Here is a 20281-nt window from a genome sequence, read left to right on the forward strand (position 1 = left end):
CTGATAATCTAGCCAGCTTTCTATCTACCTTCCAGTCCATTCATCCAACCCATACTTTCTCAGGTTGTTTGCAAAAATGCTGTGGGAGACAGTATCAAAACCCTTGCTAAAGTCAAGGTATATTATGTCCACTACTATCCCCACATCCACAAAGCCAGTAATTCATCATAAAAGAAAACCAGGTTGATCAGGCATGACTTGCCCCAAGTGAATCTATGCTGACTGTTCCTAATCACCTTCTTCTCCTCCAAGTGCTTAGAAATCGATTTATTCTACTCTTTTAAAGTAGAATAATATAAAACACAACATTTTAGTGTTTTGTGTAGGGAAAGAGTTGATTTGCTGGCAAGCCAGAGTGACAAGGATATAGGAAGAACAAAGTGCAAAAAGGTTACAGGAAGGAAAGAGTAAAAAGCTGGGAGTATTAGGAGGTGACTGGAAAAGAAGACGCAAGACAACTGAGCAGTTACTTGATAGTTATTAAGTGGAGTACAGTTGTTATATTAGTAGGAGGTGATCAGTAGGGGCTGCTGACTGAAGAGTGCCCACTTCTGGTTTTGTCTTGTCCATGCTTTCAAGTTCCATATCCCTGCTGCTGGGAATATCTTCGAGTGAATATCGCTCACTCTGGTGAAATGAGGTGATTGCTTAAACAAAGCCCAGCAACTTCACAACATACAAGCAGAAACCTGAGGTGAATATCATTCTCAAACTTAATAGAAGCTAAAGGGGAAATACATAGAAACAAACATCATGGATATGGATATGGATATGATTTATTTGGCTTTATTTTCTTTTTCCATTCATTATTTCCCTGTCATGTGAGAAGTCTCTCTTATTCCTACATAGCTCAGCTACAGGATGGTGTTGGCAGAAAGTATTTTCATGTGCATATTAGAATACAAAATATGGAAGATGCATTGGGTAAATTGCCACCAGGTAGCTTAACCTGTGCATTAACAAGTGGGTGGAGGATTTTGTTGAGAGGATTGCTGTGATTAAAAAGAACAATAAATAATTACAAAAAAAGGTCTCAGGAAGGAAGCACTGTAGACGTGACAAAGGCTGAGCATTTGCTACTGGGTATTAATATTATTTGTGTTTAGGTTTTGGCATGTTGTTTATTATAGACATTTTTTACTAAACGTCATTCGTAAATATAGCAAGTCCATGCCTGAATAAATCTCTCACATCCTGTGCCACTTACTGCTTGATGCATGGCATTTCTGTTGATGTTAATGAATAAAGTAGCATACAGTTTATCCCAGTGGGCATGGTGCATGCAGTTCTTTACTGCTGGAGATTTATATGTGACAATGTCCATACTGGAATTGTGTTAATAAATGTGCATACAATGAAGCCTCACACAGATCTGCCTGAAGACAGTATCCTTACTTTTCTAAAAATTCACTCATTTAATGCCCACTGCAGTTTGTGCCCAAATTGTCTGGCAAGATTATATACTGCCAGCAATATCATGGCAAATTTGATGGGGGACCAATGCTTCAAAGTGACACTCAAGTCCTTCCTCTGTGCCTTTGGGTATAAAATAAGCAATTTCTCAAATGCTGAGTCAGCCCAGACCATGTAGCTGACCTTCAGTCTCTACAAATACATAGTAGCAAACAATGTACAGGCTAGTGATTCAAGGAGAAAAATCAAAAGACTTCACAATAATGTAAATGTTAACCAGGCTGTAAACACTCAGCAAGTGTAAGTACCTCTTCTATCTTCATCTGCATGACCTTCCATTGGCATTCCCATTCCTTTCTTTCATTGTCAAATCTCTCCAGCAGTTCCATCTTCTCTTTATTCCAGTTTCTCTCAGTATTCTCCAGTTGTTTACGTAGGTCCATTGCTGCAGTCTGAGGATCAGCTAAAAGATGTTTCTGCTCCTCTTTCTTTCCTGAATATTTCTTGGAAGTTAGGAGCAAACTTAATCAGAAGAAGTCCTATATGCCTTTGATTCTAGCTTCAAGGAAAGAAATAAAGCAAATAGAACAGACAGGCAATGAATTCCAGTTATGCTGAAACTGGTTTGCAGGAGACAGCACCAGGGTTGTAATTATAAACACACACTATAGTACAGATACGTGGAAGAGCTTGGCAACAGGAGGAAAAAGAGCTCAAACTATCCTAAATGTGATATCAGATATCACACTGAGTCTGTTACTCTGCACACTTCAACTACCCAGCATAAGAGCAAAGGAAATGTACACAAATGGGTAATATTCAAACTTACTGAAATAAAACAGTGGTGCTATGTTAGCACTTGATATTACTAGGTAGTGAGAGCCTGTTGCAAGCTGCTGTGCACCTTTAATTTCTCTCGCAGTGAATTGCAGAGCAATGCCCTAGAATCTTGCAAGATCTGTCCTTTAGGCAGAGTGGCCAAGTATGCTGTCTATAGTTGTCACAAGACAGCTCAGCTACAAATCTAAAGATAGTAAGTTTGCTCAGAATAATGCAGACTTTATACCGCCACGTGTAAAATAAGTCCTACTAGTATATATATTTGTATATAGTATATAGTCTGTGAGTGTATCTATATAACACAGGATTGTGGGTTTATCTATTATACACATAATTATGTATATAATTACTTACAGATAAAAATCTCAAAATTTCACTCACACATCTTCATATTTATGTGTATGTTAGAATGGAGTGTTCTCTGTTAGGTAAAACCACTTTCACACATAAAGTCATCATGTATTTTGGTTTTACAAATGTAATTAAATTAGAGTATATATTCCCAAGTCACAGGTCTCAGAGACAAGGGAACTAGGTCTTATCCTCACCTCTGACACAAATGTAGTATAAGACTTTGAGTAAATCATTTCTCTCTGTACTTCAATTTCCCCATGTTTAACAAATGTAAGTTATGGCACTCAACACCTTATAAAAACTTTGGATGAAAATGTATTAAGAAGCGCTCTTGTATTATGGTTTACATGTACAGGAAAGCTTTTTTTCCTGAAGCTTTCATGGGCATGATACTCCTCTTACTTTCACAAATTATACAGCAGTATTTCATTCACATCAGCAAATGTATTGCTGATCTATACCCATGTAAGTGACATTATAATTCATTCTTAGAAGCAGGAGTTCAGTATCCTTGCATGACATAATGTCTGCTATGCACTGGCATGTAGGTTTTTAAGATTTGGTTTTTAGAACAGACTGTTATGTTCTCTAGGTAAACAGAAATACCTGTGTCACTTCACAATATACTTACAAATTGTATTAGTCAATTAAGAGAGGCTGAGACTATGTTACTTCTCAGGTCACAACAATTATTCATTTTATAGACACGTTTTCTTTGATATGGTGATTACTCACCTCTATAAGCCTCTGCAATTCCCTTTTGAGTCACATGCAAACCTTTGACCAAAGCACCTTTTATTGGGCAAAGCATGTTGGCTCAGCTGTGGCTACTATGTGATCATTGAGTATCAGCATCTGTTTTATTTCAGCCACATACTAAGCTAATGCCAAATACTAAGCTAATGAGCTTCTTTCATTAGCAAGTGAGCTGAAGTCCAATATGTTAACGGCATCTCTCAATCAGATGAAGTCCTGCCTCAATACATTACACTGACACCAGTGAAGGTCCCTCAAGGGATGTTGGCACTTTAGAAGGCAGTATCTCAGTGAACACTGAACCTCCCTGTCACTGTTTTTCAAGATCACAGTAATGTAATGGAATTCTTCACCTGTCCAGTGCAATGTATGAGCTTAGCTCTTTCAAAGTCCCACTCAGATGTGTCACTGGAAAATTGTAAGAGCAACCCGTTTCCTCTTCTCTTTTCCTCTTTTCAGCTCTACCTGAACCACTTCCAAAACAGGCTTCACATCCAGCAAGATCCTGGACGTGGAGGATTTCACCTGCCTAGAAACATTTAAGTCAGCTTAAAAAAATGAAGATCTGTACAACTAACAGAGCTGCTCAAGGACAATGCAGCATTCTCAACATAAAGTCCAGTTTGAGTTTGCTGCTTCAGCCAAGTTCACAGCTTCATATGGAAGCCAACTTGAGTATAGAGCCTGCTTCTCTCCAGGGCCAAAACTCCAGTTTGGCATTCAGGACTGCAATAAATGTTGATCAAAAACAACACTGCACTTCCCAGAAGAGCTGTTGTAATTGAGACATCTTGTTGTTCCAGCCCTTTCGGTGTTTTTACATTTCACTAGAGCAAAGGTTGCAGTTCTTCATTTGGTACACTGCTAATGCCCTTTTTTGCTGTCTTCTTTTTTTATAGACCTTCTAAGCCCCACCCAAGTGAAATCAGAGAAATTAAGTAAAATAATCTCTCTAGTTCCTCACTTAATTCCTCCTTCAAATGTTTATAGCAAAGAACCATCCAAAGGCATAAGCTAGAGACAGGGATACATTCACCTTATTGTTTGCAAAACTACCTTTGTGATAATTACTGCAATTCAATCAGAATCAATGAATAAATATTACTGGAAAAATGTGAAAGCCATATGCTTCAGTTTAATATTTATAGAATGCTCTCCTTTCCTGCATGCATTGACAAAGCAGCTTAGCATATCAAAAGTCTCACAATGCTTTTTTAGGGACATTCCTGATTACTCCTTTGTTCACATCCATCTTCAAAATTTACTATCTGCCTCATATAAGTGGTCCTTTATAAAAATAGACTGGAGACCACCAGAATATAAGCAAGATCTGAAAAAGTTTACTTACCACTATTTACTTGTAGCTCTACAGCTGCCCTCAAAAATGCTTCTTTAGACCCTACTACACATGCAAATTAAAGCTGGATAGAAAAAGCAGCTAGAAATGTATTACACATGTTCCAGCTCTGGACGGACCTTTATATGGTGTGATAGCTAATTTGCGCTTGTAGTCAGCCTAAATTAATTGTACAATTAGCTGGTAAATTGTTTGGTACATGTAACGTGTAGAAGGGGCCAGTTTTTCTCATTCTGCCTTCCTTTTCTTCCTCACATTGCTGTTTGTACTGTTAAAATTTCCCTATCAAGTGCAAATACTCACAGTTTTCTTGAATGACTGGATCACCATATAATTTTGCTGTTACTGCTGTTGCTGGGGCTATGGTGATTAAGTTCCTCAAAGGCCTTTGATTCTTATCTTTTAACTCTTTTCTCCCTGAGAACCAAGAATCACAATTTCTGGTACTGCTAATATAACCACAGCCTGTATAAACCACTGGCCTGTTGCTACAGGCATTCCACAAGGCTTGAGCAGCAGCACAAACACATGGAAAGCCAGTGCTCCTCTTTTTTTATATATTTTTTCCTCTGTAAATTCCTATATTCTAAAGGCTCCCAAATTTTAGTTTGCCATGTGTGGATTGGCACATTGTTTGTTCTCTTGCGGTATTGGCACTTTCCACATGTCCTAGACAAGGTCAGAGGCTCATTACAGGAATTGACTTTAAACACATAATCAATTTTGTCTATATCAACTATATTTCCCTTCTACTTTCATTGGATCCCTCCCCCTCTCAAAGAAAAAAAAAACACTGAGGCTATTCCTAGTCTCTAATGTTACTCATTTTACCCTCCTCTGTGCATATATAAAAAATGAAAAATAGTATGAAATAAATCTCTATCAGATGTATGGCAACTGCTAAAAATAAGCTGCTGTGACATCAAAAGAGAAGGTGTTATTTTTCCACAGAGACTAACTAGAGTGTATGTGCCCAGCTATTCAGACATACAAATCTTCCTCTGATTTACAAGCGAGTGATTAATTCACAAGTATGGATAAAATGCGAGGTAGATGTGAGCAGATGCGGCTACAACCTACAACCCTGGATAAGATGCAAGCTTTTGGATGGATAATGAATGAACTGATATATTTTTATTTTCTTTAAAGAAGGAACAGGCATTGAAGATAGTACACACTTATAACTTGTGAAGACATCAAGCTTCAATATATGGTTTAAAAAACAAATGAAATATCAAGTTTACAAAAAACAGGTTGTCACCTCTCTTGTTAACAAATCAGGTACAGTTTGGAAATCTGCCTGAACCAATGAGCAGCTCTTCCTTGAGGGTAAAAAACTATTACATACTTGGGTGATTACTGACCTACATACAAATATAAACATTAGGCAAATGTTTAAATAACTCTCTGGTCAAACTGTTTATCATTCTTGTAACATTCATTACCCTTATTTTCTATTTTACAAGTTCTGCCAAAAGTCATCAAGAAACACTGTGAGCCTAAAACAAACAAACAAAAGAAAACCCAACAAAAACTATACCTTTTGTGAATTAAGAAGTCCTTTGGAAGTTTTTCAGTCCATTTCGAATGTAGCAGTGAAAGCGGTGAAATGCATAGCTAGCTGGGATAAAGAGTTCCAGTTCTGCAAATCTCAATCTTTAAAAGAAACAAGAAAACCAGGGGAGAGATGGAAACACTTTATCTGGGACAGCATTTGCAACTCTGTTTGATTAACTCCACAACTTTCACAAACTGAAAAACAGTTCCGTTTAGCATCATCCCAGCAGCTGGTTTCTATGTGACGTCAGTACCCGGAGGATGGCTTTAAAGCCATCTCTTCCAACCCCCAGCTCTGTAACTTTATCTCTGCTCATATTTTGTGTAAACAACTTCAAGTCCAGGACATATTTAGGTTTTATGGCACAGCCCAGTATTTAAAGCTTGCCAAGGCAGACAGTGTTAGTATAAAGCTATGACAATGGACATTTTTAGATTTCTTTTATTAGTTGAAGCTAACTCTCTGTTTTAAAGAAGGATTCTTTTATCCATTCTACACCCAGTTTGCAGGCTGCGTTTGACGTTCTTTTGAAGCTGTACAGCTTGATCCCCACACTGAAAAGGAAAGGGCTTTGTTTACAGAGGCAACCTTTGATGATGGCTCACAGCTTGTCTAAAACTCCCACCCTCCCCTGCACTAAACTCATTTCTGTATTCAAATATATATCAGCGGTAGTGAAGTAAAGCATCACTAGCCATTGTGTAATCTTATTTGATGTGTATTCTGGAAATGATGACAAATGCCTTGTTCAGGATATATACAAACACTTCTACTATTTCATAAGGATATGGGATTCTGATTCTTCGGTCTATTAAATCCACTTAACACCTCTCAGCAGAGCAAAGTGGATTTAAATTGACCAGGTATATAGCCCACAGAAATTCTCCCTGCCCATGGGGTGTTCTGGCAAAGATGTGGACATCTCCTGTTCCAGCCATGCCTATTAACCCCGATATAAGCAGGCATATCAAGGACTGGGAACAGATTGATGGACTTGATTTCTGTCACAGATGCAAAGTCAGTGAAGGACTGTATGTCAGCATAACCAATTCGAGCTGCCTGCTGCAGCTTTGATGCACACCAGGACCGGGGCAGCAGAGATCAGGGCACTGCATCCAGCTCCCTGCACCTCCCTTCTCGACAGGGCCTCAGTCAGGATAGAAAGTACAGCCCGTAGTGTCAAATGTTTTTCTTTGCATATCCAGGTGGATTTTATTGTTAACACTTTGTGACAGGTTACAAATTCCATGTACATTCAGTACAGACAGGCCTAAACTTCTTACAGTGCAGATCTAAGCTCTCTCTGAGGGTCCTGTTTGCCTCACAGACTCCCCCTGGTGCACACAGTGGATATGTGCACATCAGCAACAGTGGCATGGGTATAGGGCCATGCCCCTTCTTGTCCCCACTTGCAATTGTAGATGGAGATTATTTGTGTGCTCAGGTGTATTTATGAATTATAACTGCAACTGGTTGCTGTCAGAGGATTCAGGTTACGGGGAAAGACTCCTTCTGCGCATCTGTCGGAGAGGGGAGAGCAGGCATCAGCAGTGTGACCCAGGCTCTGGAAGGACAGTTAGTTTCCATTCAAGCTGACCAAAAGACCAATGGCTAAATTCTACCCTGAAATGCATGAGTACAAATGCCTGGAGTAGGACCCACGTATGGATAGGCATTGATCAACTGATAACAGAAGTTTCTAGTAGGATTGAGAATGTAATGTGTGCCTCCAGGGGCTGCTTTGTTTACTTGGCTTTGCTCCTCTGCCCCTTCCCATCTTCTGTGAGGAACAATAAATGTGCCCATGCTAGAGTTCATGTACAGTAGAAGGGTTTTAGCTCAGGGTGCATTTATAGTAAACATTTAAGTATGTTGCAGGGAAAACACATTTTTTTCCTTAAATGGTCTGAGTGTAAGTCCTATTGAATACATTACTTGCGTACTTTTTCTCCTCCGGTGTGAGATATCCAATGGGACTTGGGTTGTTTATAAGCGTTTCAAAAGCCACTTAGAAAAAGAATAAAGATGCCTGATTACATGACAGAATATTCCCAAAGAAAATCATTGGCCCATTCATTCAAAAAGCCTTCTTTTGTAAAACCTCAGAACTGCTCTCTGCCCTACGTTATACCCAGACAGCCCAGCTGACATCAAGGGCCATTTTTACATGCCACAAAATTGGCCTTTAAAATGACTTAATGCCCTGTTGTAGCTGTTTGCACGTGTTGGTGGCATAATGCGTTTTAATGGTGAGCTGTTTGCACATGTTGGCAGTGTAACGCGCATTAAATGACTTTGGGACACAGCAAAATAAAATATCTCTGAGGTGGTTTAGTTTGCTGCAGAAGGAAGCACTGGGCTCCATGCATCTCAGGGGCTGTGCAGGTAGCCCATGCAGGCAGCCTAGCAGCAGCTTATCCAGGCAGGTTCCACTGAAGGAAAAAAAACAAAAAACTGGCGAGCCTGATTTTTTTTTTCTCCCTGGAGCCTGCCTGCCTGCTTGAGCTGTGCAAGGACCCGGTGCTTCCCTCTGTACCTGTGGTGCCCTCTGGGTCATAGATTTCATAGTTTTCATAGACATTAGGGCTGGAAGGGACCTCGGAAGATCATCGAGTCCAGCCCCCTGCCCGAAGGGCAGGAAGTCAGCTGGGGTCATAGGATCCCAGCAAGATAAGCATCCAAATTTCTCTTGAAGGTGTTCAATGTAGGTGCTTGAACCACCTCCAATGGCAGGCTATTCCAGACCTTGGGGGCTCAGACAGTAAAGAAATTCTTCCTTATATCCAGCCTGAAATGGTCTTGCAGTAGTTTATAACCATTCGACTTTGTCATCCCTTGGGGCGCTCTGGTGAACAAATGTTCTCCCAGGTACTAGTGGTCACCCCTAATAAACTTGTAGGTGGCCATCAGATCACCCCTGAGCCTATGCTTTTCCAGGTTAAAGAGCCTCATAGATCTCAGCCTGTCATCGTAAGGTCGGTCTTCCTGACCTCTGATCATGAGATTGGCTCTTTTCTGGACTCTCTCAAGCTTTTCCACATCCTTTTTGAATTGTGGGGCCCAAAACTGGATTCAGTACTCCAGCTGCGACCTCACTAAGGCCGAATACAAGGGGAGAATGACGTCTCTGGATTTGCTTGAGAAGCATCTACGGATGCAAGCCAGTGTTTTGGTTGCTTTACTAGCCTCAGTATCGCATTGCAGGCTCATGTTCATCTTGTGGTCAGTGATGACCCCCAAGTCTGTTTCTTCCATAGTGCTAGCCAGTGTAGCACTGCCGGGCCTATAAGGGTGCTGCAGGTTTTTCCTCCCAGATGGAGAACCTTGCATTTTTCAGTATTAAACACCATCAGGTTCTCGTCCGCCCATTTGCTGAGCCTGTCCAGATCAGCCTGGATTGCCCTCCTGACTTCAGGTGTGGATACTTTGCGCCAAAGTTTGGTGTCATCGGCGAACTTGGCCAGTCCATTTCTGACTCCAATGTCCACATCATTAATGAAGATGTTAAACAATATGGGTCTAAAAACAGAGCCTTGGGGGACCCCACTGGTCACAGGGCACCATGACAATTGACTTCCATCAATTATCACCCTCTGGGTCCAACCATGGAGCAATTTCCCAGCCAGCAGATTGTGGTGGGCCCAAGGCCACAATTGGCTAGTTTCGCCAAGAGGTCATCATAGGATACCAAATCGAAGGCTTTTTTGAAGTCAAGATATATGACATCAATCTCTTCTCCCTTGTCCAGGTGATAGGTCACTTGGTCATAAAAGGAAATGAGATTGGTCAAGCAAGATCTACCTGCTACAAACCCGTGCTGACTATCCCTCAGGATGTCGGCATCGGTCAGTCCATTAAGGATGGCCTCTTTAATAAACTTTTCTAAGATCTTCCCCGGGATAGAGGTCAGGCTGATGGGCCTGTAGTTTGTGAGATCCACTTTCCTCCCTTTCTTGAAGATAGGCACCACATTGGTTTTCTTCCAGTCTTCGGGCACTTCACCAGAATGCCAGGGTCCGCTTGGGCCAGGTGCTTGTGGGCAGGTGCTGCCTGGGGGGGCACTGCTGCCATGGAAGGAAGCACCAGCCCCCCCCCACCCCCCCCCCGAGAGGCAGGTAAGGGTCAGGCCCGACCCTTGTGTACACATCACGGAAGTTTGCTTTGCCCTAAATTGAAGCGGTGTTTTTAAAGACCCACTGCTTCAATTTAGGGAGAATTAAACTGAAATATACTACCGTGGCGTGTACAAATGCCCTGTGTCCTGGTAACTTAGAGAAGACCTGTACCTCAAATTGGTTTGAGGTAAAAAACTCCTCTTATAACACTATTGCCTCAATGAATTCAACAAGGTTGCATTATGATGAATGAGGGAAGAATATGACCTTACTACTTTTTACTCTGGTGCTTTCTTTAAACATTAACTTTAATACTAATGTATTTATTCAATGCTATTACACTTTGTTTTGAAGTGTGGAATAAAACATTAAACAATGACCAGGACAAAGCCTAAATTAATGTTGTCACTCAGGCAATCTTCACATTCATTTCAGTACCAGCAAGGCTGGAATGAAAACTGAGTAAAGGCTTCAGGATCAGGCCTATGAGGAAAGTTATGCTACTTGGTAGGAGACCAGATCCAAAGCCCACCAAAATCAGTGGGTATATTTTGGACACCTTCAACAGGCATTGCTCCAGGTGTTCCTGGCACTGTAGAGAGAACTGTATAAGGTATTTTACTTGCTGTAGAGCCTGTCCAGGAGTTCAAAGATTGGAAAGACTATTTATTGGGTTGAGAAGGAGCTGGTTTCTAGGCCACCCTTGCCCTCAGCATGTGCAACTGTCACTGAAGTCAAATTGGCATATTTGCCTGAGTAATGGCATAATTTGACCTGTACCTTTTATTTTTAGAGGGCAGTTTTGCTTAGAATGTGACTATTTTAAACTGACAGTTTCCTACTCAACAGAAATTATCCCTGTGTGGTTTCAAGGTCAAACTAGCTGGCAGATAATGCCTGACCTTTATGTGGGTGAGCTTTGTCAGGAGAATACAAAAGGCTTTTCCTGTTCCTTAAACTTTGTGTGTCTAAGCTGCCTTGTTACCTGCTCTGAGTGATTTTCTTTGGTAAACTGTTGACCTGCCGGTGCATGGAGTGGGCATTTAGCTTTTAGACTGATATATCACCTTCCCCATAAAAGGCTCAGGGCAGCTTACATTAAAAAAAATACTCTTAAGATAAATTTGCATTATATAATGTAAAAAAATCAGAGATGATCAACCCAGTTCTGGCCTGTGCCACTATGTAATCTGGCCCACAGGACTACACATAGCTCTAGAAATTTGGCAGCAGGAGGGTGGTGACACCACTACCATGCTGCCAAATTTCCACACTCATGGGAAGCCCTGAGCCCTGCATTCTGGATTGAGTGCCCAATCCCTGTGCACAGAGATGGCCTGGGTGACACTGGGCTCCAGGGCCCAATCCTGGTGGAGAGGGGCCAAGAGGGAGGAGTACCAGGCTCCTGGATCCCAATCCTGGCACGTAGGGGTGGAAGGGGGCAGCATCAAGCTCTCAGGGTCCAATGCCAGTGTATGGGGCAAGAAGGGGGTAGTACTGGGCCCCAGGGCCTGATCCAGCTTGTGGACTGGCCCTGTATCACTCATCTGGCCTGTAGGGCAAGAAGGTTGCACACCACTGGAAAAAGCAGATAAAACTTCAAAATAGAGCTGTGTGTAATAAACAAAGTCCCCAAACAGTGTCCAAACACATAACTCCTCCTGCTCAAAGCCTGCCCATATGAAAAGTCTGACAATGCCTCCTGAAGATGCCCAGGCTCAGGTTCTGACAGGCTGCAAAGGAGAGGGGGTCCAGAGCTGAGGTGCTACCATCAACAATAATCGTCTATGTGTTTTCACCAGATGAATTTGGTGTGCAGATGGCATGAGTGGGCAGGACTTGTTTTTCAACAACTTGTTTAGGCTTGCTCAGGAGGTGTGCTGGACATACCCATGGGTGGATCTAGGATTTAGTAAAGTAGTGTTGTGGCAATCCACCCCATAGACCATCGTTAAATGGGGATGAAGTCTGGTTGGAGCCCCCAGTAGACAGCAGGGTGCCAGGCATGGAGCAGGCTCACAAAGCGGAAGGGGAGGGGTATCTGCCACCATACCAACATTGCTGCCGCTATCCCTGGCTGACCTGAGAGTAGCATAGAGGAGTTCTAAAGCTGCTCCTGTTCTGCTCTAGGTGGGAGCTGTGGGGAGCAGCTGCATGGAGTGCCAGGCTTGACCAAGGACAGTGGTAGCAGTGCACAATTTCCTCCTTCCAGTGCCTGCTCCTGGTCAGAATATAAACCTTAAGGATCTGGAGCAAGGATTCTTACACTTACAATACAATCCTAAAACTGTAGCCACGGAAATCAATAGAGGCAGACTCAACCCTTACTCCAGCCTGGTACAATACCAGCCCTATGACAAGAATAACAGAATTCCCCTGGTTGTCACCTACAGCCCCCAGCTTGAACACCATGGACACATCATTGATGACTTCCAACACCTCCTGGAAAATGACGATCATCTTGAGGTAGCCATGGGGGGGAAAAACCTGTCCTGGCTTACAGGCAGCTCCCCAGCCTCAAACAGCATGTCTCCAGCCACAGACTATCTAACTCCTATTGTCACCAAGGCACCAGGCCTTGCAGTGGACCCAGATGTCAGTTGTGCCCCCTTATTAGCACAGACTACATCATCATTGGAACAAATAACACAGAATATAACATTCAAGGTTCATTCACCTGCTCCTCTACCAGCATGATATACACCATCACCTATACACAGTGCCTCCTTGCTGTCTATATTGGACAGATGGGGTAATCCCTACATGACAGATGCATGGACATTAAGCAGACATCAAGTCCACAAATGTACAAAAACTGTGTTAAAACACTTCAGCTCCCCTGGACATTCTCCCGCTGACTTCAGAGAAGCTGTTATTAAACAATGGAATTTTAAAAATAGACTTAAATAGTAAATTGCAGAACAAGAAATCATCTAGACAGGATTGTGTTAAATATGGTCATAATAGGGACTGGAGATTCTTATTGTATTACCTGGATTCGTTTTTATGTCCCTATAGTTTTCATGGTTTATTGTTCTCTCCAACCTCCTCTGACTCTCAGCATTGCCCTCTCTCCCTCTTTCTCCCTCCTTCCCTGTTTTTTGTATTTATATTGCTAATTCCACTTGATAGCCTGCTCTGTGCATGTTTTTTTCCAAACAACTAATGAAGTAAACTGTGACTCACAAAAGCGTATGCACCTCTGATTCAGTTAGTATGAGGTGCACTCTAGCTTTCTTCCTGACTTTATACTAACAAGGCTAATACCTCTCTCTGGTGATTAGAGGAAATGATGTGCTAAATTTAAAGGCTCTGCTTATTTGTGTAAACAACTCCTGAAGTTCATGTACAGTTCAGCTTGTTTTATAATACATGTTCAGACAGTCATGCTTTTAGCAATTTTATATTTTCCAACTGCTGGGTGTATTTCTGCATCATGGCTTCTGCTTTCTCCTAGTTCTGATTCTGAAGCATTGGTGACATGTGTCAGCAGACACTTATCTTGTTATAGCTGTAACCTAGAGCTGGGGGCACAGATATTTTCAGATGAAAGATATATCCCTGTTCCTGAAGATGCTTCTTCAAGGCAATGCTTCTTTTTCATACACCTAAGTAACTTAGTAGCAAGAATTTAGGAAACATTGCGGTTGTTTATAATTCAAAGGTCTTAAAAGATATGACTCTTAAACAAAAACAGACTTAATTAAGATTCTCTGGGGACATGTCTACATGTACATTTACTTCAGCTTAAATTTACTGCACAGTAAAATACTGTGCAGTAAGCAGGAATAGACCGGCATCTACAAGAGCAGGCATTAAAGCGCATTAACACTGCATGTGGACTGACTTGGGACTGAAATTAGTCCCAAGTCAGTCCACACACACAATGTAACTGCGCAGTAAGGCATCTACACATGCGTTATGGCGCAGTAACTAATCGGGCATAAGTTTGATACTTGCATAATGCAGGTATCAAATTTACGCTCAAGTAGGCATAAGTCACCATATTTACTGTGTAGTATGGGCATGCATATGTAGACACAAGCCAGTACTGTGCAGTAATTTTGGTTACTGCACAGCAAACACACACGTGTAGATATGCCCTGGTTGTATTAAAAGAAACGTATATCCAGAATCTGCTCTGGTGGAAATTTGTGTAAGGTTAGAAAATGGCCTAAAAATGTTGCAATGAAGAATCATAGAATCATAGAAAATGAACGTTGGAAGGGACCTCAGGAGGTCATCTAATCCAACCCCTTACTCATACAGGACCATCCCCAACTAGATCATCCCAACAGAGACTTTGTCTACCCAGCTGTTAAAAACCTCTAAAGATGGAGACTCCACAACCTCTCCAGATAACCTGTTCTAGTACTTTACTACCCTACTAGTGAGAAATGCTTCCATCGCTAATGTCTATGAAATCTAAGACTTTCCTAATATCTAACCTAAACTTCTCTTGCTGCAACTTGAGGCCATTGTTCCATCCTCTTTGTAACCACCCTTCTGGTAGTTGAAGGCTGTTATTAACCTCCCCCCCCCCGGGTCTTTTCTTCTCCAAACTAAATAAGCCCAGGTCCCTCAGACTCTCCTCATAAGTCATGTTCCCCAGCTCTGTTTTTGTTGCCCTCCACTGGACTCTCCAATTTGTCTCATATCCTTTCTGTAGTGGGGGACACAAAACTGGACACAGTACTCCAGATGTGGCCTCACCAGTGCCAAATAGATGAGAACACTGCTGGAAACACTCCTACTAACACAGCCCAGTATACTGTTAGCCTTCTTGGCAACAAGGGCACACTGCTGGCTCATATTCAGCTTATTGTCCACTGTAACACCCAGGTCCTTTTCTGCAGAGCTGCTGCTTAGCCAGTCAGCCCCCAGTCTGTACCACTGCATGGAGTTGTTCCTTCCTAAGCGCAAGACATTGCACTTGTCCTTAATAAACTTCATGAGCTTTCTTTTGGTCCAGTCCTCCAATAGTCCAATTTGATCCAATCCTCCAAATGTCTATTAATTATATTCCCCTATAAACATTTCTTTTGTTGCTTGACTTGGTTCTGTGACACTGTGGGCACATCTACATGTGCACAGTTACTGCTTAGTAATGTAGGTTTTTTGTAACTTAGGTTACTGCGCAGTGTGTATGCCTGTACTGTGCAGTAACTAGGACAACTTACGCTGACTTGGGCCTCAGTAGTTACTGCAAAGTAAGGCACATGTAGACATCTTACTGAGCAGTAACCCTGTGTGTTTGGACTGACTTGGGACTTTACTGCACTGTAACGCCTGCATGTGTAGATACTGGCATAGAAACTGCTTACTGAGCAGTAAGTTACTGCACAGTAAATGCATGTGTAGACATGGGCAGTGTTTAGCACTGTGCTCATGGTATTACAGCAGTTCCACACTTTTTTTTTCATTTTCTTTTTCAACATCAATGACTGAGAAGCTGATGACTTAGCTACCCTAGATTCTTCTAGCTTCTTGGTCTCCCTCCAATCTAGAGTTAGACTTGGGCATGACATGGAGACTGCGCTTCTTTGGTTGGACATTAGCTTTGATAGTGAAGTAAGTAATGGGGTGGGGGAGGGGGGCTATAAACTTATCTGCTGACACATGGTGAATACAAGATCAGTGTACCATTCATCCTTCCTGGGGGGAGCAGGGGCAGAAACATGCAACGGACATCTGCTTGTTCTTCTTAAAGACTTCTATGTGCAAAGTCCTTCAGAGTTCCACCTCATCATCCCCTTTGTTACACACACACACACACACACACACACACACACATGGCCTCTGGAAAGATCATTAGATGATTTGGATTACCATATGTTATGTTGATGATATTCAGTTCTATAGGCCCGGTCCTTAGCTGGCATAAAGCAGTACTTTACAGAATCTGAACATACATTTGTTTCCTAGTCCCTAATTGAGTTAGAGCATTAAATGATCTAATCTCAGTTCAAAACAAAATTGGCACAATACTGGCAAGCCAGGGAAAGCATCAAGAGAAATTGATGGAGCCATAAATTCTCTGGATATGGAGAGCATTCCCATCCCTTGATTCAATGGTTTGCAATTTCAAGGTATCATTAGATCCCTCACTATTCCTGAATTCTAAAGGAGCAAATCATTTCCAAATCACTTCTGAAGCACATTCAATGGAACTGTGTGAACTTAACTTTGGTAGTAAGGACACTAATACACTGGGGTTTTTTTGTAAGCATAGTAATAGTATAGAAACCCTGGCACATTGTTTACTAGGATATATAGTATTTTGGAGTACTGTGATATAAAACTTAACAGGAACATGAAATATACACCAATCAAGAAAATTCATAGTTAAGGTAATGATTTCCTAAACCAGATTTTGCTTTCACACCAATGACATCTAAGAAGAGTTTAGAATCAGGCCCTCTATACCTGTCTGACATCCTTGTTAAATAAGAGATGTAGGTAGCCATACTTTACAATAGTCCAGTTGCTCAGAATTTCAGAGACCGATTCAAATTTAAATTTGAATTTGTTTATGGGATTAAGTCAGTAATACTTAAAACAGACAGATGATTTCCCCTAATGCAAAATATGAAATTTAAAACAAAAAGAAAGCCCTTTGTGCTAAATTCCTTTTGCACAAGGTTCAGCCTGGATAGGTTTTTGTAACTGCAAACATGAGAAAAAATGTTTCTCAGAAAGTTAACAGAGAAAAAGAAAGGGGACCCTTTAGAATGATATTCCTAGGCCAAAATAAAAAATAAAATATTCCAAGTCCTAAGTGACTGTCCGTTTGAAAATGATGTTTTCCTCAACTGGGGGTAGAGAAGAAGAGCATCTCCAGAACCAGCAACCCTTGATGAAATATTTTCTTGGGCCAAAGAACCCGAGTTGTCCATGCAACTATATCCTTCCCTGGTGCACATTCCAGAGAATCTACAGACCTCTCAATAACTTAGGATGGGAAAACACATAACAACTTGAACTATTGCAAGAATGTCACTGACTGGGGACTAGTTTACAACTGTCACAGTTCAGAGATGGCCATATGTACACTACCAGGGGTTTCAAGTAAAATGGTCACCTTGCAGACTTTGCAGTACTGTCAAACTGCCCCAGGGGGTGGAAGTGAGTACCCACCCCAGCATGCCTCACAGTGGCCAGCGCCTGGGGTTTTGGCTGGACTGGGTAGGGCCTTCTGGACCCTTACTTCTACATTTCAAGGGTGATTGGGTATTCCAGGAGCTACCCAAGATCTCTGTCTCATGCTGCACCTTTAAAATGACTATCCCTAGGAAGACTCTTAATTTTGATTCACCTCCACAGACACACTGTGAGGGAAGGTGAGTGGGTGCATCTTTAATGGTAACAGCAATCGATTGCTAGTGAGAAAAAGTGAGCCACTGCACAATGAGCATTTAATACCACAGAATGACTGTCCATTCTATGCTTAGTCAATATGAACTGGCCCATTAACTGTTATTGTTGCCCAGAATCAAGGGCAACTATTTCTAGATCAACCAGTTGCCTTGCAGGGAATTAGGCTTTAGGGGGGCAAAGGAGGGTTCTGAAGAGCATTGCAGTGTGGGCTATTCAGACTACTGACCAGACACCGGTCATGGGAAGTTTGGCATCTGCACATAACACTGAACTGGTTCACAGAGAAGTGGCTCAAAATAATACCAAATTATCCAGGTATAGTTTTATATGTTCTTGGAGGTTTAAATGACTCTAAATTGGCTTGTAGGTCTGGAAACTTGTGGTTTGAATTGTATTTAAATAATCTAAGTGTGTCCACATCCTTAAAAAGCAATGGCAAAAAGTATCTCCATAATTAAGAGTACATTTCTAGATTAGATTAGGTTAGGAGTTTTGATTGAAATGGGCTTTGTTATGCTTTGTTATTGTTGTACATGTATATGATAAGGGCTCTTGCAGCAAAGTTCTTTCATACTTTGGTATGTCCTCCTCTTGTGACTCAGTTCCACTGGCCACCAGTTCCTGATTTTATCCTTAATCCTAGAACTGGGAAAGTATGTCATATTGAAAAGTCAAGCCACAGTGAAGTGAGCCAGCAGCAAGTTTGCAGAAAAGGTAAGCGGCAAAGGGCAAGGGTCAATGACCAACAGAAAAGGCACAACAGGATAAGGCTGATGGGCGTTCACTAGAGAATCACTGGCATAGGGCAGAGGAACCTTCCACAGACCCACTACTGATTTAGCCAAGTTTTAAAAAAAAAATTGTATTATTTTGCATCACCCTAATTTTAACTCACCCCATGGCTCCACAATATCACCACAGTAACAGGGTACAAATATCACATAAAAAGGCTGTTCCTGAAAAAAGCTGGGCACCCACTACCTTGAGTAGTTTTAATGGGTGCTGAAAGTGTTTCTCTCTTCTCAGGTGACACCCATACAAGTGTGATAGACTAAATGCAAAATTCCTACTCAGTGGCTGTATCTACATGAGACACTGACTGCGCAGTAGCCTGCTACTACTGCGCAGTAGTGTCATGTGGCAACAACCGTGACACAACGCTACTGCACAGTAGCATTAGGCTACTGCGCGGTAGTGTCACAAAAAGGTGTTCATTGGTGCTACAGAGCAGTAACTGGGGTTACTGAGCAGTCATTTTGTACTTGTATAAACAAGTACAAAACAACTGCGCAGTAACGACCGTGCAGTCAGCATCTCATGTAGACATGGACAGTGGTTCTCAATTTTTTTAGACTCAAGGCATCCCTCGATAGATTCAAGGTCCCCTTTGCAAAATGCCAGTTCTTAGTTTTCACTCTTTTTTCAACTACAGAAAAATAATAGAGCAATTCTTCAGTTGCAAAAAACTCAAGAGAGACCACAACAGGTCAGAATGTTTTAATATTATAGATTCCTATTCGAAAACTCTGGGTTTATCTTGTGAATCATGTCTGCACACCTGACAGCACTAACACTGTGTGGCACCACGTAGCATCCTTGAAAGGGTCTCAAGGCACTCTGGGGTGCCACAGAACCTTGGCTGAGAATCACTGTTCCTACTAGTGCTAGCAGTATTTGGGTATCAAACACGTATTACACAGTGCTGTGAAACTCCACTGTCCTATAGTTGCAAAACTATACAACCTGCACAAAAGCAGTGTAGTACAATCACAGAATACATATTAAGGTTAGCTTAGATGTTCATTTGTGTTTATGAACCAAATTTTTTAGGGGAAAATGTAAAGTGACCCTAGCAATTCGGTTTTGCTTCTATTTCCATAAGATCTAATAAAGATTAGATATATTGGCTTAATTTCTCAATAACATTTTTATTCCAAAATATAAAACCAGAAAAAAAATCTACTTTCTACTAGCTTACCTGTAATATCTTGGTGAGAAGAATTCTTATTCAGTTGGGTGGCTTTTTTTGGTTTGGTTTTGCTTTTTTGGTTTGGTTTGGTTTGGTTTGGTTTTTCTGCAAACAAGTAGTCTTCAGTGTTTTTACAGCAGTGGCTATTACAGAAACTATATCTCTGATCTTGGAGGGTGAACAAAATAAACAAACTGAAAATAATACTACAATGAACAGTAAATGATGAAAGGTTTACAGTACAAAAAATAGTGTAAAGAGGAAGACAAGTTTAAATATTGTTGTGTAAGAAAGGGATGAAAATAATACAAGGATGAGAATAAGTAAAATGATAGGCTGGAACATCTGGGAAAGTAAATACAGAGAGAAAGAGAACAGTTAATTTATGAAACAGCAAGTCTAATGTTTTAACAGAGTAAGCAGTGAATCTGATCCTAAACCTGTGAATGCACTTTGCATCAACGTCCCATTTGCTTTCTACATGCAACCCATTTGCAAGGGCAAGTTCCAAAATGACTAAATCTAAACAGCTGCATTTGTTA

The 20281-nt window shown here is 41.4% G+C and overlaps 1 protein-coding gene across 5 annotated transcripts in view; it reads right to left on the reverse strand.

The window, feature by feature from the left end:
* MTCL3 (MTCL family member 3) overlaps positions 1-20281 on the reverse strand; it is a 73146-nt gene that overhangs the window by 9039 nt on the left and 43826 nt on the right. For 2 of the 5 annotated variants that reach the window (XM_059712877.1, XM_019479586.2), the window contains 4 exons: positions 19749-20084; positions 6261-6376; positions 5024-5137; positions 1867-1972 (listed from right to left, as the gene is read on the reverse strand). In XM_059712877.1, the coding sequence (XP_059568860.1) occupies positions 19974-20084 (111 nt within the window). In that variant the 3' untranslated portion in view covers positions 1867-1972; positions 5024-5137; positions 6261-6376; positions 19749-19973. Of the gene's footprint in view, positions 1-1721; positions 1973-5023; positions 5138-6260; positions 10260-19748; positions 20085-20281 lie in introns of those variants that run through there. The other 3 variants (XM_019479583.2, XM_059712884.1, XM_059712889.1) reach the window with 3 other exon arrangements.

The sequence above is a fragment of the Alligator mississippiensis genome, chromosome 1 (genome assembly GCF_030867095.1).
Source record: "Alligator mississippiensis isolate rAllMis1 chromosome 1, rAllMis1, whole genome shotgun sequence".
NCBI lineage: Eukaryota > Metazoa > Chordata > Crocodylia > Alligatoridae > Alligator > Alligator mississippiensis.